Here is a 16,694-nt window from a genome sequence, read left to right as displayed (position 1 = left end):
GGCGAGGATAGGTAGTTTTACCATATTATGAACGCGTTTAGACTAGAGCGTGCGTGGCCTACTCAGCAATTTATGTGCACGCGCGTAGCTATTCAGACCAAAGTCAATCTTATTAAGGGCCTCTACGGGTACTCTCTAGTCTCGTTTATCTACTCGCTGTCGCCATCACACAACGCAAGCCTACAAGCCAGTCCATCGCATCATCCCTCCCCTCCCAACATCTACCCGCCTTAGGCACTTACTAGTCTATACCATCGTCAAATACCGCATCGTAATTACAGTGTCCTCGCGCGCGCCCCGGACTCCAACCCTCACAGTCTCACCCGGCACGATATCGATGAGGTTGTCCTCGAAGACCACGCTCTCGTCTTCACATTCGAGAGCGACACCTTTGACGGGCACCTCAGCCGACACCAGCGCGGCGGCGCGGTCTGCGCTCAGCTCTGCGCGCAGCTGCGTCGGCCGCGCCAGATGCAGGTACTTCAGGGGTTCGGGCCAGTTGACGTACCGAGCGAGCGGCTGTGCGACGTCGTCGCTATCCGTGGTGCTAGGGATGAGGTATGCCGCGACGACCGTGCGTGCTGCGCCGATGCCATCTGAGTCCCGCAACGGCTCCGGCACGTCAAACTCGGCGATCTCGGTCGACCGGTTAGGCGGCAGCGACAGGCGGCGCGCGACCGTCGCGACGTGGGTCTCGCGCCCCGTCTCGACGTCCCACGTGCGCACGACGCAGTCGACGGGTCCCGCGTCGGCCGTAGGCAGGAGGCTGCTAGCCCAGACCTCAACACGGACGCTAACGTCGATGTTCACGCGCGTATAGTTGTCCCGCGGCTTTCGGTGCTCGCGGCGTGCGATGCCGACCGTGACGGGCGCGAGCTCGCGGCGCACCGTAAAGTAGGCGAGCTTCGGCCGCAGGTAATAGTCGCAAATGGCCCAGCTCGTGACGGGCCAGCAGTCGTTGATCTGCCAGACGAGAGCACCCGCGCAGTACTCGCGGCCGGGTCCCTTCCACTGGCGTCGCCAGAGCCGGTACGCCGACGCGAGGCACTCCCCCTGCATAAGCTGCGTGCAGTAGACGAACTGCTCGAGGGGGTCCGGCGCGTACCGCATGTTCTCAACGAGGTACAGGGCGATGCGGCGTTCATGGCCGTCCGCCTTGTTGTGGAAGTCGACTGTTGATGACTGCGGGTACCGGTCCGGGTCGTCACGGCCCAGCGGTAGGAATGCATCGATCGTCCGGACGGACGGAAACGCCTCCATACCGAACTCAGACACGAACCGCCCCACCAGCTTATCAAAATTTTGGTACTTCTCTTGAGACCCGTGCCACACGTTCCACTGGTGAATGTCGCCGATCGTCGGGTCGCGCGTGTCGACCCCTCCCCACGGGCTACCCGGGTGGTAGTACACCGCCGGGCACAGTTCCCGGCACGCGTCTGGCAGGATCTTCTCGTAGATGTAGCGCGCCGGGAAGTCTGTCTTGAGCCAGCTCTCGGAGTCGGTGCTTTCTTTGTCCCACGTAAGCTTAAGGGACTCGGCGACTTGGTAGTCCTCGTTGTTGCCAGCCCAGATGACGATGCTCGGGTGGTGCCGCAGCAGCTTGACGTTCTCTTCCGCCTCGCGCTTGATCGAGGCAAGGAGCTCCGGCCAGCCGGGGTAGTTGCCGCAGCCGAACATGAAGTCCTGCCACACTAGGATGCCGAACTCGTCACAGGCGTCGTAGAAGGCCTGTTCCTCGTAGATGCCGCCGCCCCACACCCTAATCATGACTTGGTTGCCGTCCGCTACTAGTTTGACCCAGTCATAGTATCTCTCCCTCGTGATCCGCGGAACAAAGTTGTCCGCCGGGATCCAGTCGCTGCCGCCGCAGAAGATGGGAATGCCGTTGACTTGGAAGAAGAAGGACTTACCAGGCTCGCCCGTGAGGGGTCTCTGGATGAGCTCGGCCTTCCGTAAACCGACCTTCTTCGATACGCCATCTACGTCCTGACTATCTTCTTGCAGCGTAGCCGTAATAGTATAGAGAGGTTGCTTTCCATATCCGACAGGGTACCAAAGTTCCGGATTCGGAATAGCAAACGTAACGCTGGAGCCGGCGTCCACGGTCTGGCTCGCAACCGACGTGCCGTTCAGCGAGATATCAAACCGCACTTTTGAGGCCTCGCCCTCTACGGAAGCATGCGTGGTCACGGTCGCGGACTTGAGAGAGTCGGTGACGTCGATGTCGAACCAGAGGTCGCTAAGCCGCGACTCGTATACGTCGAGGTTGATCGGCCTCCAGGGGCCGCAAGTCAGTAGCGCTGGACCCCAATCCCAGCCCTACGCAGGTCAGCGATTGTGCAAATTCCCCCACCCACTCACCTCCCTTACGCACCCAATGATATTGCGATTTCCGGACGGCCAATCTCGAGTTGTCACCGTTCCAGCAGCTCCACTTGTGGTCGGGATATTTCTCGACTAGCTTCCAACCTCGCAGGTACGCGCTGTCGAAGGTGATGACCAGCTCGTTCTCGGTGTCATCCTTCTTCAGGTCGGCGGTGACGTCCACACGCTCGGGGATGAACATGTTCTCCGACTCGAGGATAGTCTTGCCGTTGAGCACGACAGTCGCGAAGGTATCGAGCCCGTCAAAGGCCAAAACCGCCTTCGCAGTGCTCCCGACTGCGGGGCTGGCGAAGGTGGTCCTATAGATCCAGGCTGCCTCGCCAACCCATTGGACTTCGAGCTCGTTCTTGCCGATGAACGGATCCGGAATGAGCTTGTTGGCAAGCAAGTCTAAGTGGACATTGGTGGGAAATTGGGCGACCGGCAAGAAGTTGCTGTCCTCCTTGCCGGCTTGCTTAAATTCCCAATTCTTGTCGATGGGAACCACGGTGCGAGGCGCCATCTCGTGCCGGAGGGGGTTCGAAGTACCAGGGCAGCTCCTCGGGGACTTGGCAACAGGAGGAGAAGATACGGTAAGGACAATTCGAGGATGAGAAGACCAGGAACAGGGGGTCTGTCGACGCTAGATTTGCCGATTCCCAGCCGGAGGCCCTAAAGTAGACGCGGGTTGAGAAGGAGGGAGGAGGAGGATGGGAAGGAAAAGAAGTATGAGGCGATGGGGGGAGGGGGGAGGGAGTCCAGCCAGCGAGCTAGAGTTTTTGGCAGTATTCCCTAAGCGAACGAACGGCTTGCATGTAGTGACGGAACTAACATATGATCGTGTCTGGTCCCGACAGCAGTATGGCGGAGAGTAACGAGGGAGACAAGGGGGAGAGGACGGGCTAGGGGGCAATCGTCTATTTCTTCCCGGAGTGCGGCACGAGTAGCTCGATACCTACCTGCCGGTGGATGGATTTTCGCTAAGGGAATAGAGTCGCCGACGAGGGTTAGGAGAGAGGGGGACAGGGACGAGAGGTAACCGGCCAGGAAAGGCCAACACGGGTTTACAACGTACCTGCTTACATACAACCCGCCTGCAACCGGCCTGCAACCCGCCTACGTCGGTGCCTGCCGAAGCAAAGTGAGGATCAAGTTCGAGGTAGGTACGTGCGATGCGTGCAAGTAGGATGTGACGTAATACCTTCAACCGACCTACCTAGGTAGGTACCTAGGTATGGGAAGGTAGACTACAACAACTACCTAAGGTACCCGAGGTACCGAGCCGGAGAACGTAAGGCTAATAGGTACCTACCAACTTACCGTAGGTACTTATTTGAATGGAAGGCGTGGGTACACTACCTCCTGAACAACCATCGGATGCGCCAAAGGAAAGAGCAGTGGAAGACAGTCTTCCGAGTGCATCCCGCCTTAGGTACCTACCGTATGTATATACCTGCCAGGAGGTACTTCCTATGTGGCACCACGACGCGGAGCAAACCCCTCCGTCATACCTATCGGGTTAGCCGCGTGCTGCTTTACGGCGCGAGAGCCGCCCCGGGAGGCACGATGGGGCTAAGGTGCCGCGTCCTTACCTAGGTACCTATAGGTACCTACCTATGTACCTAATGCTTAGAATGCTAAAAGTACAAGACACCTACAAGCCCCCTACTAACCTACGTGTACCTAGGTATCTAGGCACCTATATGATATATCCGATGGTGCTCGCCGGACGCCTCCGCTAGCGATATCCTATGATCTACGCCTTTCCCCAACGCCGCGTCGCTAACGGGGTTGACTCGATACGAACAATGGCCAGGGAATTAGCTCCTTGGTACCGACGTGCGGGGGGGAGCCGGAGGAGGGGGGGGAGGAGAGCGTTCTGCCATCGGACGTGGTGGCCAGTCAGTCCACTCTCGCTTGGGACATACGTATCGACTGTTGACAGCGACGGTGCCTGCGAGCTGCGGTGCTCGATAGCGACGGGGTGGTCGATATTAGCGTATGCAGGCCGGCCGCGGGGGCAGAGGGACAGGTTCCTAGGAGGGCACGCGGTGGAGGGAAAGCCGCCGAGGCGCACCATGGGGGCCGAAGTGGAAGGACGCCCGCCGAAAAGGACGGAGCGTCACACCCCAGACCCGTCCCTTTCGGCTAGAGAGTATCGGCATTCGCGAGGCCCGATGATGCATCTGCTAATCTATCATACTCACGAACAGGGTGCGTAGGAGGGACGACGCGCGCGCGCAACCCTTGCGCCTCAGCGCCGGGGACGGAATCAAGTGAAAAGCAACGTAGGTATCATCATCGTCATGTAGCAAGGTCTAGCGAATTCCGACACACCAATTGACTCCTCGAGCATATCGTCAAGGTGTCCTTCCTCTCATCTCAACCTCTCTCCCCACAGTACTCTCGCTCATAGATATTAGTAGTACGACCAGCTGACGGCCTGTGCCCCCTCCTTTACCCCGTCTGCTTCTCGGTTTCCCCGTCCCAATCGTCTCGTCCGAGCAGAGCAGGGAATAGCGGCGATAGTCGCGATAAAAGAGCCCGGACCGATCTCAGCAACAGTTTCCCCTCCCGCGTCCCCGGTTGAGGGTGAACACCTCTTCCCACTCCCGCATTCCCCAATTCTGGGCGCGGCTCTTACCCCTGCGCCTCAACCTCACGCCGCCACCGCCGCCGAGGCCGGCGGTCTCGTCTGCGGTGATCGAGCTCTTGATGCTGGCGCCGTCGCTGGCCCCCGCGTTCCACATGCCCCCGTCGCCGTACTGGATGCCGCTCATCGGATCGTCCGGGTCTATCTCGCCGAGCTCGATCCTGGTCAGGATCATGCGCGCCAGGCGTCCAAAGATCTCGTCGACGCCCTCGCCCGAGAAGGCCGACACCTCCATCGTCACCGGCACGTTGACCCCGCTCGCCCAGTGCGACGCCTCGGTCGACGACACCTCCCGGCCCTCCGGCGCCACCGTCGCCTTCATCTGCGTACCTAGGCCGGCGCTCGTGGTGCCGGCCGACGTGCTGTAGGGGAAGGACGAGCTCATACTCGAGGGGGTAGGGGGAGGAAGCGTCGTGTCGACGAGGTCGTTGGCGAGGTCAAGCTTGTTTCCCACGAGTATCATGGTCAGGTTAGGGGACGCGAGCGCTCGCGCGTCATTGAGGAAAGGCTGCAATGCCCGGAACGAGTTGTGCGAGGTGATGTCGTAGCATAGAATCGCGCCGGCAGCGCCTCGGTAGTAGGATCGAGAAACGGAGCGGAATCGTTCGGTGCCTGCGGTATCCCACAGCTACAGAGCAAGCGAGCAAGTAGTATTAGCCCGTCTGCGGTGGCGCGTCTTGAGAAGGTTGGCACGTAGACGTGTAGCTATATATAGGTATAGGCATGGACGGCAATACCTGTAGCTTTATGCGTTTTCTTCGCGCACCGGTGCCGACTTTGATGATCTTGCTCGCGAATTCGACGCCGATGGTTTGCGAGGACAGGACCCGCCATTCGTTCTTGACGAAGCGGTGCAGGAGACACGACCTATAAGAGGGCGGAGGATTGCGCCGGCGTCAGCCTGTCAGAGCTCGGGAATCGCTTCCGCCTGCGTCCGGATCCAGACGTTCTCGCCCGGATCGTTGGGGGGATTGGTCGACCACTACACTTACTTTCCCGCTCCGCTCGGTCCCAGCAAGATGATCTTGGCGAGGTAATCGTACATGCTCCCGAGTTCCTAGCGGCGGGCGCGCGGATTAGCTGGGAGTCCATGCTGTCCCGCTCGTCCCGGGCCTTATCGCATACCTGGTTGCCGCCGGTGCCCGAGCTCGCCTCGCTGGCGGCCGACGAGCGGCGCGGACGCGTCATCGTTTCTGGTTCTGGCTCCCTTCGCCTACGAACAAAGCGCCCCCTCGCGGCGGAAAAAGACAGAGGCGCGATGTCGAAACCTGGAGAGAGGCGAAAGCAAAGGTGGCAGCAGGGAAGGACAAGAAGAACAAGGTAAGGCAGGATGGGCCGAATGGGCCGAGATGGATGTGGATGTGAGGGGGTTTTGATGGACGCAGCGATAAGTCGCAACTCGCCAGGCTCGCCTTACTGTACCGATGGAAAACAAGGCCGGAGCGCGATTAGTTTCGTTTCGTCCCTGCTTATCAGCCGGGTCAACTTCATGCTGATCACCTGCCCTTCTAGCCTGCCAGCCACGGCCGGTCACAGCTGGTCACAGCTGGTCACATCCAGCCACATCCAGTCACGGGATATGAGTAGACCCGCCGCCGAGCATCTCTTATCAAGCAACAACCCAATGGTACCTAAGTACTCGATCACAGACAATCATGGATTGAGAATCCTCCAACAAGACAACAGGTGCCGAGGTTTGTGAGCGTGCCCGGGGGGGCGACCCGAAGGTAGAATATATAACAATTGTAGGCACTTTAGGCTACCTAAACCTGGATGCCAGTGACAGGTACCGAAACCCAGGTACCCGTCTCTCTTCCTTACAGGCTACAGACCACTTCTGCTCACCCTCTCCTCGCCGCTCCGGGAGGGGGGTTTTCCCTCGTTTCCACGAACCTCAAATCGGATACTCGCATCAATTCCCCCTGCGTCGGGGTGCCTACCTACCTAGATCATATGCTATCTCGCAACACCTCTGCCGAATCAGCATGAAGATCGCGGGCAGGACATTCGTAGTTTCTGGTGGGTACGTTGAATGTCGTGTTTCCTCCCACCAACTAGTCCCCTCCTGGTCGCTGACAGCTACCTAAAAATAGTGCCTCCGGCCTTGGCCAAGCCTGCGTCGAGGAGATCTGCCGCCAGGGCGGGCACGCCGCGGTTCTGGACGTGAACGAGGAGAACGGGGCTGCCGTAGTCCAGTCTCAGCCTGCGGGCGCCGCGCGCTTCTTCGCCTGCGACGTCCTCGAGGCGGACAGCGTTACCGCCGCCGTCGACGGCGTCGCCGCCTGGGCTCGGGAAACCCGCAAGCCCCTTGGCGGTGTCATCCCCGCTGCTGGCGTTGGGAGCCCGGCCACTGTGCGTAGAAGATTATCCCCCACCCTCACCCCAATCTAGAGATTCTCAGAGAAAGAGTACGCGAGTGCGAAAGAAAGACCAGCGAGCTGACCGCACCAGATCCTCGACCGCGACGGTGCCCCCTTCGACATGGACACCTTCAACTTCGTGGTCGACATCAACCTGCGCGGTACCGTCGACCTCGTGCGTCAGTGCGTCGCCTACCTCGCCAAGGCCGACCTCGACGGGAACCCCGACGGCGAGCGCGGAGTCGTCGTCATGGTCTCCTCCGTCGCTGCCTACGACGGCCAGCGCGGCCAGGTCGCCTACGCCGCGAGCAAGGGCGCCGTGGCCTCTATGGCCCTCCCCATGGCCCGCGACCTGTCCCGCTACGGCGTCCGCTGCGTCGCCGTCGCCCCCGGCATCTTTGACTCCCGCATGACCGCCGCCATGCCCCCAAAGCTGCTCACCGGCCTCGCGGCCGCCACCGAATTCCCCCGCCGTGCCGGCCAACCCCACGAGTTCGCCCAGCTCGTCCGTCAGATCATAGAGAACCCGATGCTCAACGGCACCGTTATCCGACTAGACGGCGGGTTGAGGATGCCGAGCAAAATCTAAACGAAGAGGGAGGTGTATTAGGTCAATGCAATCGTGTAGGGGTAGTCCAGCGTGAACAAACACTTCATATTTCGTCAACCGAACCAGTAGTTACATTACAAAGGAGTATGCGTCTTCAGAGGGTCGGATTGCCACCACGATCTGTATACTCTATATTAATACCTGCGAAACTAGACTGTACCTTTGCCTTTAGTACATTTATATGTCCACGTCAACCACAACCCATACTTAAAAAAGGCTGACAGCAGTCATGAAGCACACGCCACTAGCAACCTGGCCACGCCTCTCATAAGAGCACCTCTCGTTCTGGCCCTACGTAGGCACGGGGTATGCGAAAGCATCAGCTGCAGTGGGTGCTATAAGCGAAGCTACTCCCCCGTTTACTTCAGGCGAGCGGCGGTTCTGTCCCCAACGGGGGATGGGCGAGCGTGCCCTATAGGTGCGCTTAGTGTCAGGCGCGGGCGACCTCTCTCGTCCTCGCCGAGTACCGTAGGGACGCAGGCTCTCTGTCATCAAACCCTGTGGTAGTACCGTGATATGCTTAGCAGTGGCATTCGCCGTCCCGTGCAAGCCACTTCCCAAGGAAAAGCCCTCCAGGAACGCCCGAGAAGCGGTCGAATCCGCTAGGACCCGTGGGCTGATACCAATCGGATCGCCGTACAAGGCCTGGATACGGCGAATTATGCGTGCAGCCTCGTCATCGTAGCGAGGAGGGTAATAGAGGTGCGGCGGTTGGAGCGCAGGGGCAGGGGCAGGGACAGGGCGGTTCGTGTAATCATCGCCACGACGGCTGTGGGCACGGAAATCTTCATATCCAGTCAGCGGCCTATGGCCCTCGATAACCATGACCTTCTTTGCCGCCTCAGGGGAGTAGGGAAGTTTCAAGACCTCGACGAGTCCTCTCTCAGCAATGTACTCCTTCGCAGCGGCCCGCGAGTCGAAAATGCGATTGTCTTCAATTTTCAAGCCGTTTAGATTAACTTCACACGTATAGCCTCTTCCCGCCACCATACGTTCATCGAAGTGAGGATTGAAGTGTCGCTTCTGGCACTCCTGGGACAGCATCTGTGCAACACTCCTAGCCGTCTTCCCACCCGGCCCGGCGCTGTTCGTCTTGGCACCATCAGTATAACGAGCACAAGCCTGGGTGCCAGCGCCGGCTGCAGGGTCAGGGCCGGCGCGCATACCCAACACGGGCAACGCGAGGGCCGTCAAGCGAGCTTGCATAGCGGATTAGCGGAGTGGCACCACCGTAGATAGTGAGCTGATCGCTGCAGGTGTCGCGATGCTTACAATCGCCGGGCGCACCCGGGGGGTCAAAACGGGGGCAGCCAAGACCCACCGCTCTAGGAATAAACGCATCATCGAACGAAGTGCCATCGCCTCGCCGGATAGAAGGCTCATTCAGCGCTGACATAATCATCTGTCGGAATCGATCCTGGCCAGACCCCGCAACCGGAAAAGGCCCCCGGGCAAGGGAACTATAGCTGGGGAATGTACGAGGCCGGCGGTCTCCAGCAGGGGATGCAAGGGAGGATGGCTGAAATGGGGGCACCGGCCGCAGCAACTCGAATCGGCTGGCAGCGGCGGGCTGGGGAGGAGGAGGCAGTTTCGGGTCGCCTCCGAGCGAGTCGTCGGTGGAGAGCTGTCCCGCTGGGTTGCGTGAGGCCAAACGTCCAGATGTCAGCTCACGACAAGACGAGCCTAAGGCAGAAGGGAACAGAGCGGAGGGAGGCCGATGTGACCAGTACGATTCTGGGAAATGAAGACATTACCTGCCCCCGGCATTTCCGGCTTAGGAGTCTTGTCTCTCTGGTGATCCATGTCTCTCTGGTGATCCATGTCTCTCTGGTGATCCATGCGGCCAGCCACGGACGAGACGTACGAGAAGGACATGCGGTGGCGGAGCGAAGACCAAGAGATGAATAGGTTTGGCGGAGTGGACGGCGATCTCTCTACGCCTTGGCACGAGATTCAAGGGGGTAAAGGGAGGGGGCATGAAGGACGAGATGGATTCCTCGAACGGTAAACGCTTTGAACACGGCCGCGGCCGGGCTTGTATGAGTAAGGAGCCGCCGAGGAAGGCGCAGGTTGAGGCGCGGGACCAATGCGTGGTGGAACATCGCGGAAACCACAGGTTGCCTACCTTCGGTACACCGTCGAGACGACAGACTACATAGAGGGGGGCGGTGTGCACGAGGTACCCCCTACGTACCTACCTGTCGGGTTTCCTGTCCGCACCGGCGTTGCCTTCCCTTGATCGTGCGGATGGGCGGCTGGGCCGGGTGGGAAGGCGCCTCCTGGTGCAGATGCCCCCCAAAAGAGAGACGCGTCACGGGCAGGTGTTAGCCAGCTACCTGCCTAGGAGGTAAGGCAGCTTCATCGGCCGCTCATCGGCCACTCATCGGCCACGTAAGCGTGTGCCCAGGTACATGATGCCCGAGACGGGACGGGAGATGAGCCGAGGAGACGAACCAGATCCTGGCTGTGAACTTGCTCCAGGTCGTCGGCGATGGGCCGGGTAGACAACTAGAATAACAACCGACACATGTCTGTACGTACACGCCATCTGCGCACGGATGCTCGATCGCTGCCTCTGCATCGATTCTCTACGCCGGGCACATCAATGCTATATGGTATCACCCCGGCTACTCTCTCATCCGTTCAGTACCCCGTGTCCGCGAACACTGCCTCGAGCGCCTCGCCCTTCTCCCAGCGCAGTATGTTTTCCACGTGCGTCTCGTACCATGAGGCGATGGTGTCGCCCTCGACGTACCCCATGTGCGGTGACAGGACGACGCGGCTGCGGCCCTGCTCACCCCACCGCGTCGTCACCCACTCGCTGTCGCGCGGCAGGGGCTCGATCTCGAATACGTCGAGCGCCACGCCGCGGATCGCACCGCGCCTTGCCACGTCGAGCAGGTCTGCCTCCACCACGAGCGGCCCGCGCGCCGTGTTCACGAACAGTGCCGAGGGCTTGAGCCGCCCCAGGTCTGCTGCCGTGATCAGCCCGCGCGACCGCTCCGACAGCACGAGCTGCACTGTCACCACGTCGGCCGTCGCGAATAGCGCGTCGCGGCCCACCGTCGCAAACGTCTTGCCGTCAGCGCCCTCGACCGGCAGGCCGACCGCCTGTGCCCTCTCGTCCGCCCTCTCCTGCGTCAGGTTCGGGCTCCACGCGACGACACGCATGCCGAAAGCGAGGTGCATGATGCGCGCGACCGAGGCGCCGAGGCGCCCGAGCCCGACGACGCCCAGCGTCTTGCCCGCGAGCCCCGTCGCCGCCGTCGTCTGCCACCCGCCGGCCTTGACCACCGCGTCGTCCTGCGGCACGTTGCGCGCGAGCGCGAGGATCAGCGCCACGCAGTGCTGCGTCGTGCTGTCGGGCTCGCGGTGCCCCGGCCGCGCGGCCGTGCCGATCACGGGCACCCCGCGCGCCGCGAGGGCCCTCACGTCGAGCGCCGCGTTGCGCTTACCCGTTGTTAGCAGCAGCTTGAGGTTCGGCAGCCGGCCGACGAGCTCTGCTGGGAACGGCGTGCGCTCCCGCATCGTCGCTGGACGTCGCGCATTCGTTCGTTAACAACATGAACACCTAGGTCTTCCCCCCCCCGTTGGGAGACGCGCGATGGGCGAGAGGAGCTTACAGATGATGCCGAACGGCTCAAGACGCCTAGCTAGGGCATCCTTGATATCCTGGGGCGTGTCGGGGTGGTTGTAAGGAAGGAGCGTGTCCGTGAAGACGGTTACCTCGTATCCGGCGGCCCGGAGCTTATCAAACGGCTTCTCGGACAACTTTTGGTAGTCGTCTAAAACGGCAATCTTTGGTAGGGCCATTATGAAGCTGGTGGTGTCCGCTTAGATTTAGCTGCTGTATTGTTGAATCGGACATGAGCTTATAGAATGATGTCAGCCTTGTGAGTAGTAGCATCACGAATCTCGTAGTTTGGCATGCGGTAGTAGGTTGAAGACGTCACCGACGAAGGGAATCACGCTTGTACAGGATTTACCAATCGCTTCTCGACGGCTTCTTGGCGGCATCTAGTCATCTAACGTTACCTCATTCTCGGCCTTTTCGGACATGCTGACTTGTTCGTTCATAAGAAAAAATATATTATTAAAGATGGTCACGTTTTGCATTATTCTAGCAATGAATATTCTAGCAATGAAACCTGTTATTACGCGTCTCGTTCCGGTCGACTTGGCGCTCGGACAAGGATTCTAGAATTTTCAAAACATGGTATCATCCTAGAACATGCATCGGATAAGAGAATGTGTAAAACTCGGTGAGAGTCAAGATTTCTCCATATTTACTTAAAAGCCTACATCGTGCAACCTCTGCTTGTGCGTCACCAACCTCAGCTGGCATAAGCGGCAAGGTTATGCAGCTTCAAGCAGAGAGCTAAGTTGGAAGATTGCAGACTAAGCTAGCAAATCAAGGTCAAGGTTGACGACGACGCCCTCGCTTGCAAACAAGACTATAATGCATTTCACGTTGTAATTAACCTACTAATTATCGTCGCCCACTCGGTGAGCCCGGCATAGAATCACGATAGATAGAGAAGAGATCACGAGTAGAGTAAACCGACGTGTCCAACTGGCTAGTCATAATAGTTGGTACGCAGTAACTTGCAAGGTCGAGTGTTCAATTTCTTCATTCGCGTCGGCGACGCCGGATGTCTCCTTGACCTGCACTTGGTCGAGGTCATCTCCATAATCTCACGGCCCCCCGCTTCTTTCTTATTTGTACCTTGTTGCCGATGAATAACTAGCCCTCTTGCTTTGCGACCCACGTTTTCTATTTTCAACCAACTCGCTCCCACCTCTCGGTTCTTCTTCCGCTATCCGGCGCCCCGACCGCCAGCTATCCGCGGAGACAGCCAGTTCAGAAAGAAAGAAGATCTAGACACTCGACAAACATGCTCAGCTACGGTTGCCCGTCCTCCAACTCTCTAATCGAACCCCCTCCTCATCCTCCTGCCTCGGGCGACTATTTCCTCACGCACGGACAGAACGCATCCGACCCGGCCGTCACCGCTTGCTGCGCCCCAAACAGTGTGCATTTGATAGACTACTGTTACCTCTGGTGCGAGGTCCCTCAAAGTTTTGCGAACGACAGCGTCAATGCAGCCGCTTTTCAACTCTGCGTAGCCAACCATGGAGGCGAAGCTACCGTCGTTGTAGAAGGAAGGGTAGCCACAAGTAACGCTCTGAGGACCGCGGGTATAGCGGGATTACTCACGGCAGCGATATTATTGAGTTTTCTATGTCTCAACTGAGGGTAGAGTCGAGATAGACACATCACGGTCTGTGGACCTATTGCAGAGAAAGTAACAAGCATTCGTGGCTTATTAGAAAGCCCTGATTAAGAAATACTAGAAGTGGCTTCTTAACTCACCGGGGTTCCAGGCGAGTGCGGAAGGGGGAGAAGAGAAGGCGTGAAGGCGAACAACTTCGTGTTTTTACTAGAATAGAAAATGCACTATGGGAAGAAGAACAGGAATAGAGAATGAGAAGCCGAGAAGATCTGTAACAAAAAGCAACCTATTGAAACATTTACATAACAGCCTGGATGTTGACAGCTGTAAAGCTAGATACATTTGCTCTCTGAGGTTGACGAGAGTGTGAATAGATGAATATATATGATCTCGTGCAGAGATAGAATGTCTCTGAGACCTTGAAAACTACTAAGCACCTCACAACATCTTTGTATACAATCAGGCTTAAGTAGGTTTCTCTGATGATGAGCACAAATCTCGTCAAGGACCCCGTTGAGGACCTATGAGTAATCAAGGCGCCCGGACTCAGACTCATATAAGTAGATCAGACGATCAAGAAAGCACGAGCGCGGAAGCTGAAAGCGATTCCCCGTGAAGACAGTGGCGATCGATGTGACGATTATCTGAAAGTATTAAGCTGCTCGTGCACGAAGAACTGCTTCTAGGCGAGGCGGTCTACGTTGACTTGAGAATTTCCGACGAATTTCCCTCTAGGGTTTTCAATATACTATTTCCTGCATATTTATCATATTCTCCTTGCTGCATCCAGCTCCTCTTTGAGTATGAAGATTTGAATATAAAAACACCATTATCTGGCAATTCTCAATCGTTTTACGAAACCTCATGATTGCAGTAGAGGAGAGAGAGAGAGTTACTTTCCAATGCCAACCAACGCTTCGCGAGCCCGGCCGGCACGTCCGCGGACGCCGCCTTGCCGACAAAACCGGAAGAGACCGGCCGAAGCATCACCTCTCAGAACCCTCAGAACCACTGCGCGGACGCCCGGCGCCTCCCCCGACACCGCCAGGTCCTTTGTAAACACCGGAGAGTATGTCTCACAACCAGCGATAGGCAAGAAGCGCCGGAAACTCGCGCGGTCGCAGGTAAACGAAACTTCTTTCACACTGGATATTAAGCAACGCATAATCGTTAACTCTCGGAAGCACGAGTCAATTCACATATGGGTCGGCCGAGACACCGGGGAAAACTGCGAGGCCCTCGCAACCGCCACCGACCAGCAGATAGCTACAGACGGGAAACAAATCCCAACCTATTCAACGAGCGTAGCCGGCACGTCTTACCGCCTACCCTCGCGGGACGAGCGGCAGCACTGGACGAAAGCAACGCCAAACCAGCTTCCCTTAACCTTAGCCGCCGCGGCGGTATCTGGACTCTCCGCTCATAAAAAGAAACACAAAGGCGTCTTAGTATGTCTGCCAGATGACCATGCATATAGGGCAGTCACTGCTACGACGATGAAGGCTATCCTCGTTTCGATGTTTCATATCAGGCAGGATGACCTCGGGACGGCTCGACCAAACAGGTGCGGCTGGATGATCGGTGTTCATAACGACGGAGCGCGTCAGCTGTTGCTAGACAAGGGCCAGGGCGTGGATGGATTCCGTATTGTCCTGGCTACCAAATGGACGACATACGTCGTGGCGGGCATACCAGGATTGCTACTGGCATCTGACGCCCGAGACGCGATTCAGGCAGCGGTGGGTGCTGCGCCGATTTTCTGCCACCCTTCCAGATACCAACCCAACCCGGGCTCGCAAGAGTGGATCGTGTACTTTGGCGATAACGTCCGGCCTGGCTTCTGTGTTCTCGGCTCACAGCCAGCCCGGAAAATGGAGCAGACCATCACCCAATGCCGCGGATGCCAAGGGTACCACGACTCGCGTGGGTGTAAACGGCGACAACGTTGTGAGATATGCGGCAGGCCATTCCATGGGTCTTGCAATGCTCCTAATCAGTGTGCCAACTGCAGAGGGCCGCATATATCTACCACCATCGCTTGTCCAGCGCGTCCTCGGAAGGTGGATGGGAAAGTAATACGACCGTCCAGGAAGCAACTCGCAGCGATTAGACATCTAGGAGAGCGCGCTTACGAGGCTATGTATGGACAAGCTACGGATGTGCCAACGCAGCAGGCAGCCTCCTCCGACCAAGGTAATGCCCCAGCCTGAGTAGCGTTGACGGAGAGCTAACACATCGAAATAGAGACAACAAGTCAAGGATCCATCGCATCCAGCATCAGGAAAACAGGATGCTGGCTAAGTCAACGTGTCAAGCAACCCCGAATAAGGGGTATGCAGGCACGGAAAGACGCACGCACTCTACGTATTATACAAATTAACGTGAACAAGAATTCAGACACAGAGAACAATGTCCTCATACAGGCACATAGCTGTGATGTAGACGTGGTGCTTATCCAAGAGCCGAAGATCATAGTATCGGCCCGGACACGGAAACGAAGAATCTGCGGACACCCAAGCTACACTCTGTTCACTCCAGTCGAGGATGTTGAACGTGAGCGTCCCCAAGTGCTGACATACGTCCAAAAGCGGCATAGGTCGAAAACTACACAATGCAAGCCGTTTACGGACCCGGCCCTGTGTGTGGTGAAGGTTAACGACATCACTATCTGCAATGTGTACAGAGATTCTAAACAACACCACATTCTTGGTCTCTTGCGCTCTTGGAAGATTCCCAGCAGGACGGTTATCGCTGGTGACTTCAATGCTCTCCATGCACTTTGGCAGCCTGGTCACGGGAAGCATCCTGGCGGAGGCAGCGAGGTGGCTCTTTGGATACAAGAAAAGGGGTTGGAGATACTCAACACAGGACAGTCAACATACAATCAGGGGAACACGCTGGACCTCTCGTTGACCAATATTGTTGGTGCCCAGGCGACAGTCAGCCCTTGCCTTCATTTCCTTTCTGATCACCGGGCTATTACTATTACTATCCCTACCAAACCTTTACCTCCTTTGAGCGGGCGGCTCACCGTTCCTCGACATGCTATTACGCAATACGTTCAGATTCTAAAGCAATTTGCGGACGCCATTCTCGAGAGACCTAACAATCAAGATGGGCTGGATGCGATGGCAGAGGATCTCACCGACCTCTTGGTAAAGTCGGCAGAAGGTGCCGGTAACCGACAACATAACCGAGGGCGGAATGCAGCTTGGTGGGAGGAGAGTTGCGGTGAAAGTCGCCGGGTTTTACAACGTGCTAGAGATCAGCAAGAGAAACACGCAGCCAAAAAGAGATTCCGCAACACCGTCCGAAAGGCAAAGGCAGGGTACGTTAACCGGAAGGTCGCAACGGCTACGTCAGAGAAGGACATCTTGAACATCACTGGGTGGCAGAAAACGGTCGATCCCTTCCGATCAACTCCTTTCTCTGTTCGTGAAGAGGTATTCATTACCCAGCCGCGGGAGAAGATC

At 57.6% G+C, this 16,694-nt stretch overlaps 7 protein-coding genes across 7 annotated transcripts; 3 read left to right on the top strand and 4 right to left on the bottom strand.

Moving 5' to 3' along the window:
• Window positions 1-100: 100 nt before the first annotated feature.
• On the bottom strand, window positions 101-3,569 carry GGS23DRAFT_584419 (glycoside hydrolase family 2 protein). Its single transcript, XM_051517326.1, has 2 exons — window positions 2,375-3,569; window positions 101-2,319 (listed from the first exon to the last, which is right to left on the bottom strand). The coding sequence occupies exons 1-2, from the start codon at window positions 2,885-2,887 to the stop codon at window positions 247-249; spliced, it is 2,586 nt and encodes an 861-aa protein (XP_051368349.1). The 5' UTR covers window positions 2,888-3,569; the 3' UTR covers window positions 101-246.
• Window positions 3,570-3,996: 427 nt separating this feature from the next.
• Window positions 3,997-4,813, top strand: GGS23DRAFT_584418 (uncharacterized protein). The gene is made up of 2 exons (XM_051517325.1): window positions 3,997-4,652; window positions 4,791-4,813. Exon 1 carries the CDS (start codon window positions 4,116-4,118, stop codon window positions 4,584-4,586), a length of 471 nt encoding a protein of 156 aa, XP_051368348.1. The 5' UTR covers window positions 3,997-4,115; the 3' UTR covers window positions 4,587-4,652; window positions 4,791-4,813.
• GGS23DRAFT_307478 (P-loop containing nucleoside triphosphate hydrolase protein) lies at window positions 4,753-6,497 on the bottom strand. Its single transcript, XM_051512768.1, has 4 exons — window positions 6,143-6,497; window positions 6,010-6,074; window positions 5,755-5,884; window positions 4,753-5,645 (listed from the first exon to the last, which is right to left on the bottom strand). The coding sequence occupies exons 1-4, from the start codon at window positions 6,203-6,205 to the stop codon at window positions 4,920-4,922; spliced, it is 984 nt and encodes a 327-aa protein (XP_051368347.1). The 5' UTR covers window positions 6,206-6,497; the 3' UTR covers window positions 4,753-4,919.
• A 131-nt stretch (window positions 6,498-6,628) lies between these two features.
• GGS23DRAFT_307814 (short chain dehydrogenase) lies at window positions 6,629-8,122 on the top strand. The gene is made up of 5 exons (XM_051512770.1): window positions 6,629-6,711; window positions 6,767-6,817; window positions 6,885-7,040; window positions 7,111-7,369; window positions 7,469-8,122. Exons 3-5 carry the CDS (start codon window positions 7,003-7,005, stop codon window positions 7,964-7,966), a joined length of 795 nt encoding a protein of 264 aa, XP_051368346.1. The 5' UTR covers window positions 6,629-6,711; window positions 6,767-6,817; window positions 6,885-7,002; the 3' UTR covers window positions 7,967-8,122.
• GGS23DRAFT_307577 (uncharacterized protein) lies at window positions 7,844-9,327 on the bottom strand. Its single transcript, XM_051512769.1, has one exon. The coding sequence runs from the start codon at window positions 9,191-9,193 to the stop codon at window positions 8,279-8,281; it is 915 nt and encodes a 304-aa protein (XP_051368345.1). The 5' UTR covers window positions 9,194-9,327; the 3' UTR covers window positions 7,844-8,278.
• A 1,032-nt stretch (window positions 9,328-10,359) lies between these two features.
• GGS23DRAFT_307821 (D-isomer-specific 2-hydroxyacid dehydrogenase-like protein) lies at window positions 10,360-12,029 on the bottom strand. The gene is made up of 3 exons (XM_051512771.1): window positions 11,974-12,029; window positions 11,611-11,858; window positions 10,360-11,520 (listed from the first exon to the last, which is right to left on the bottom strand). Exons 2-3 carry the CDS (start codon window positions 11,798-11,800, stop codon window positions 10,631-10,633), a joined length of 1,080 nt encoding a protein of 359 aa, XP_051368344.1. The 5' UTR covers window positions 11,801-11,858; window positions 11,974-12,029; the 3' UTR covers window positions 10,360-10,630.
• A 505-nt stretch (window positions 12,030-12,534) lies between these two features.
• Window positions 12,535-13,602, top strand: GGS23DRAFT_584391 (uncharacterized protein). Its single transcript, XM_051517324.1, has one exon. It carries the CDS (start codon window positions 12,883-12,885, stop codon window positions 13,240-13,242), a length of 360 nt encoding a protein of 119 aa, XP_051368343.1. The 5' UTR covers window positions 12,535-12,882; the 3' UTR covers window positions 13,243-13,602.
• Window positions 13,603-16,694: the final 3,092 nt, after the last annotated feature.

The sequence above is a fragment of the Durotheca rogersii genome (genome assembly GCF_024521655.1).
Source record: "Durotheca rogersii strain YMJ 92031201 chromosome Unknown GGS23scaffold_30, whole genome shotgun sequence".
Classification (NCBI taxonomy): domain Eukaryota; kingdom Fungi; phylum Ascomycota; class Sordariomycetes; order Xylariales; family Xylariaceae; genus Durotheca; species Durotheca rogersii.
This window is presented reverse-complemented; position numbering and strand designations above follow the sequence as displayed.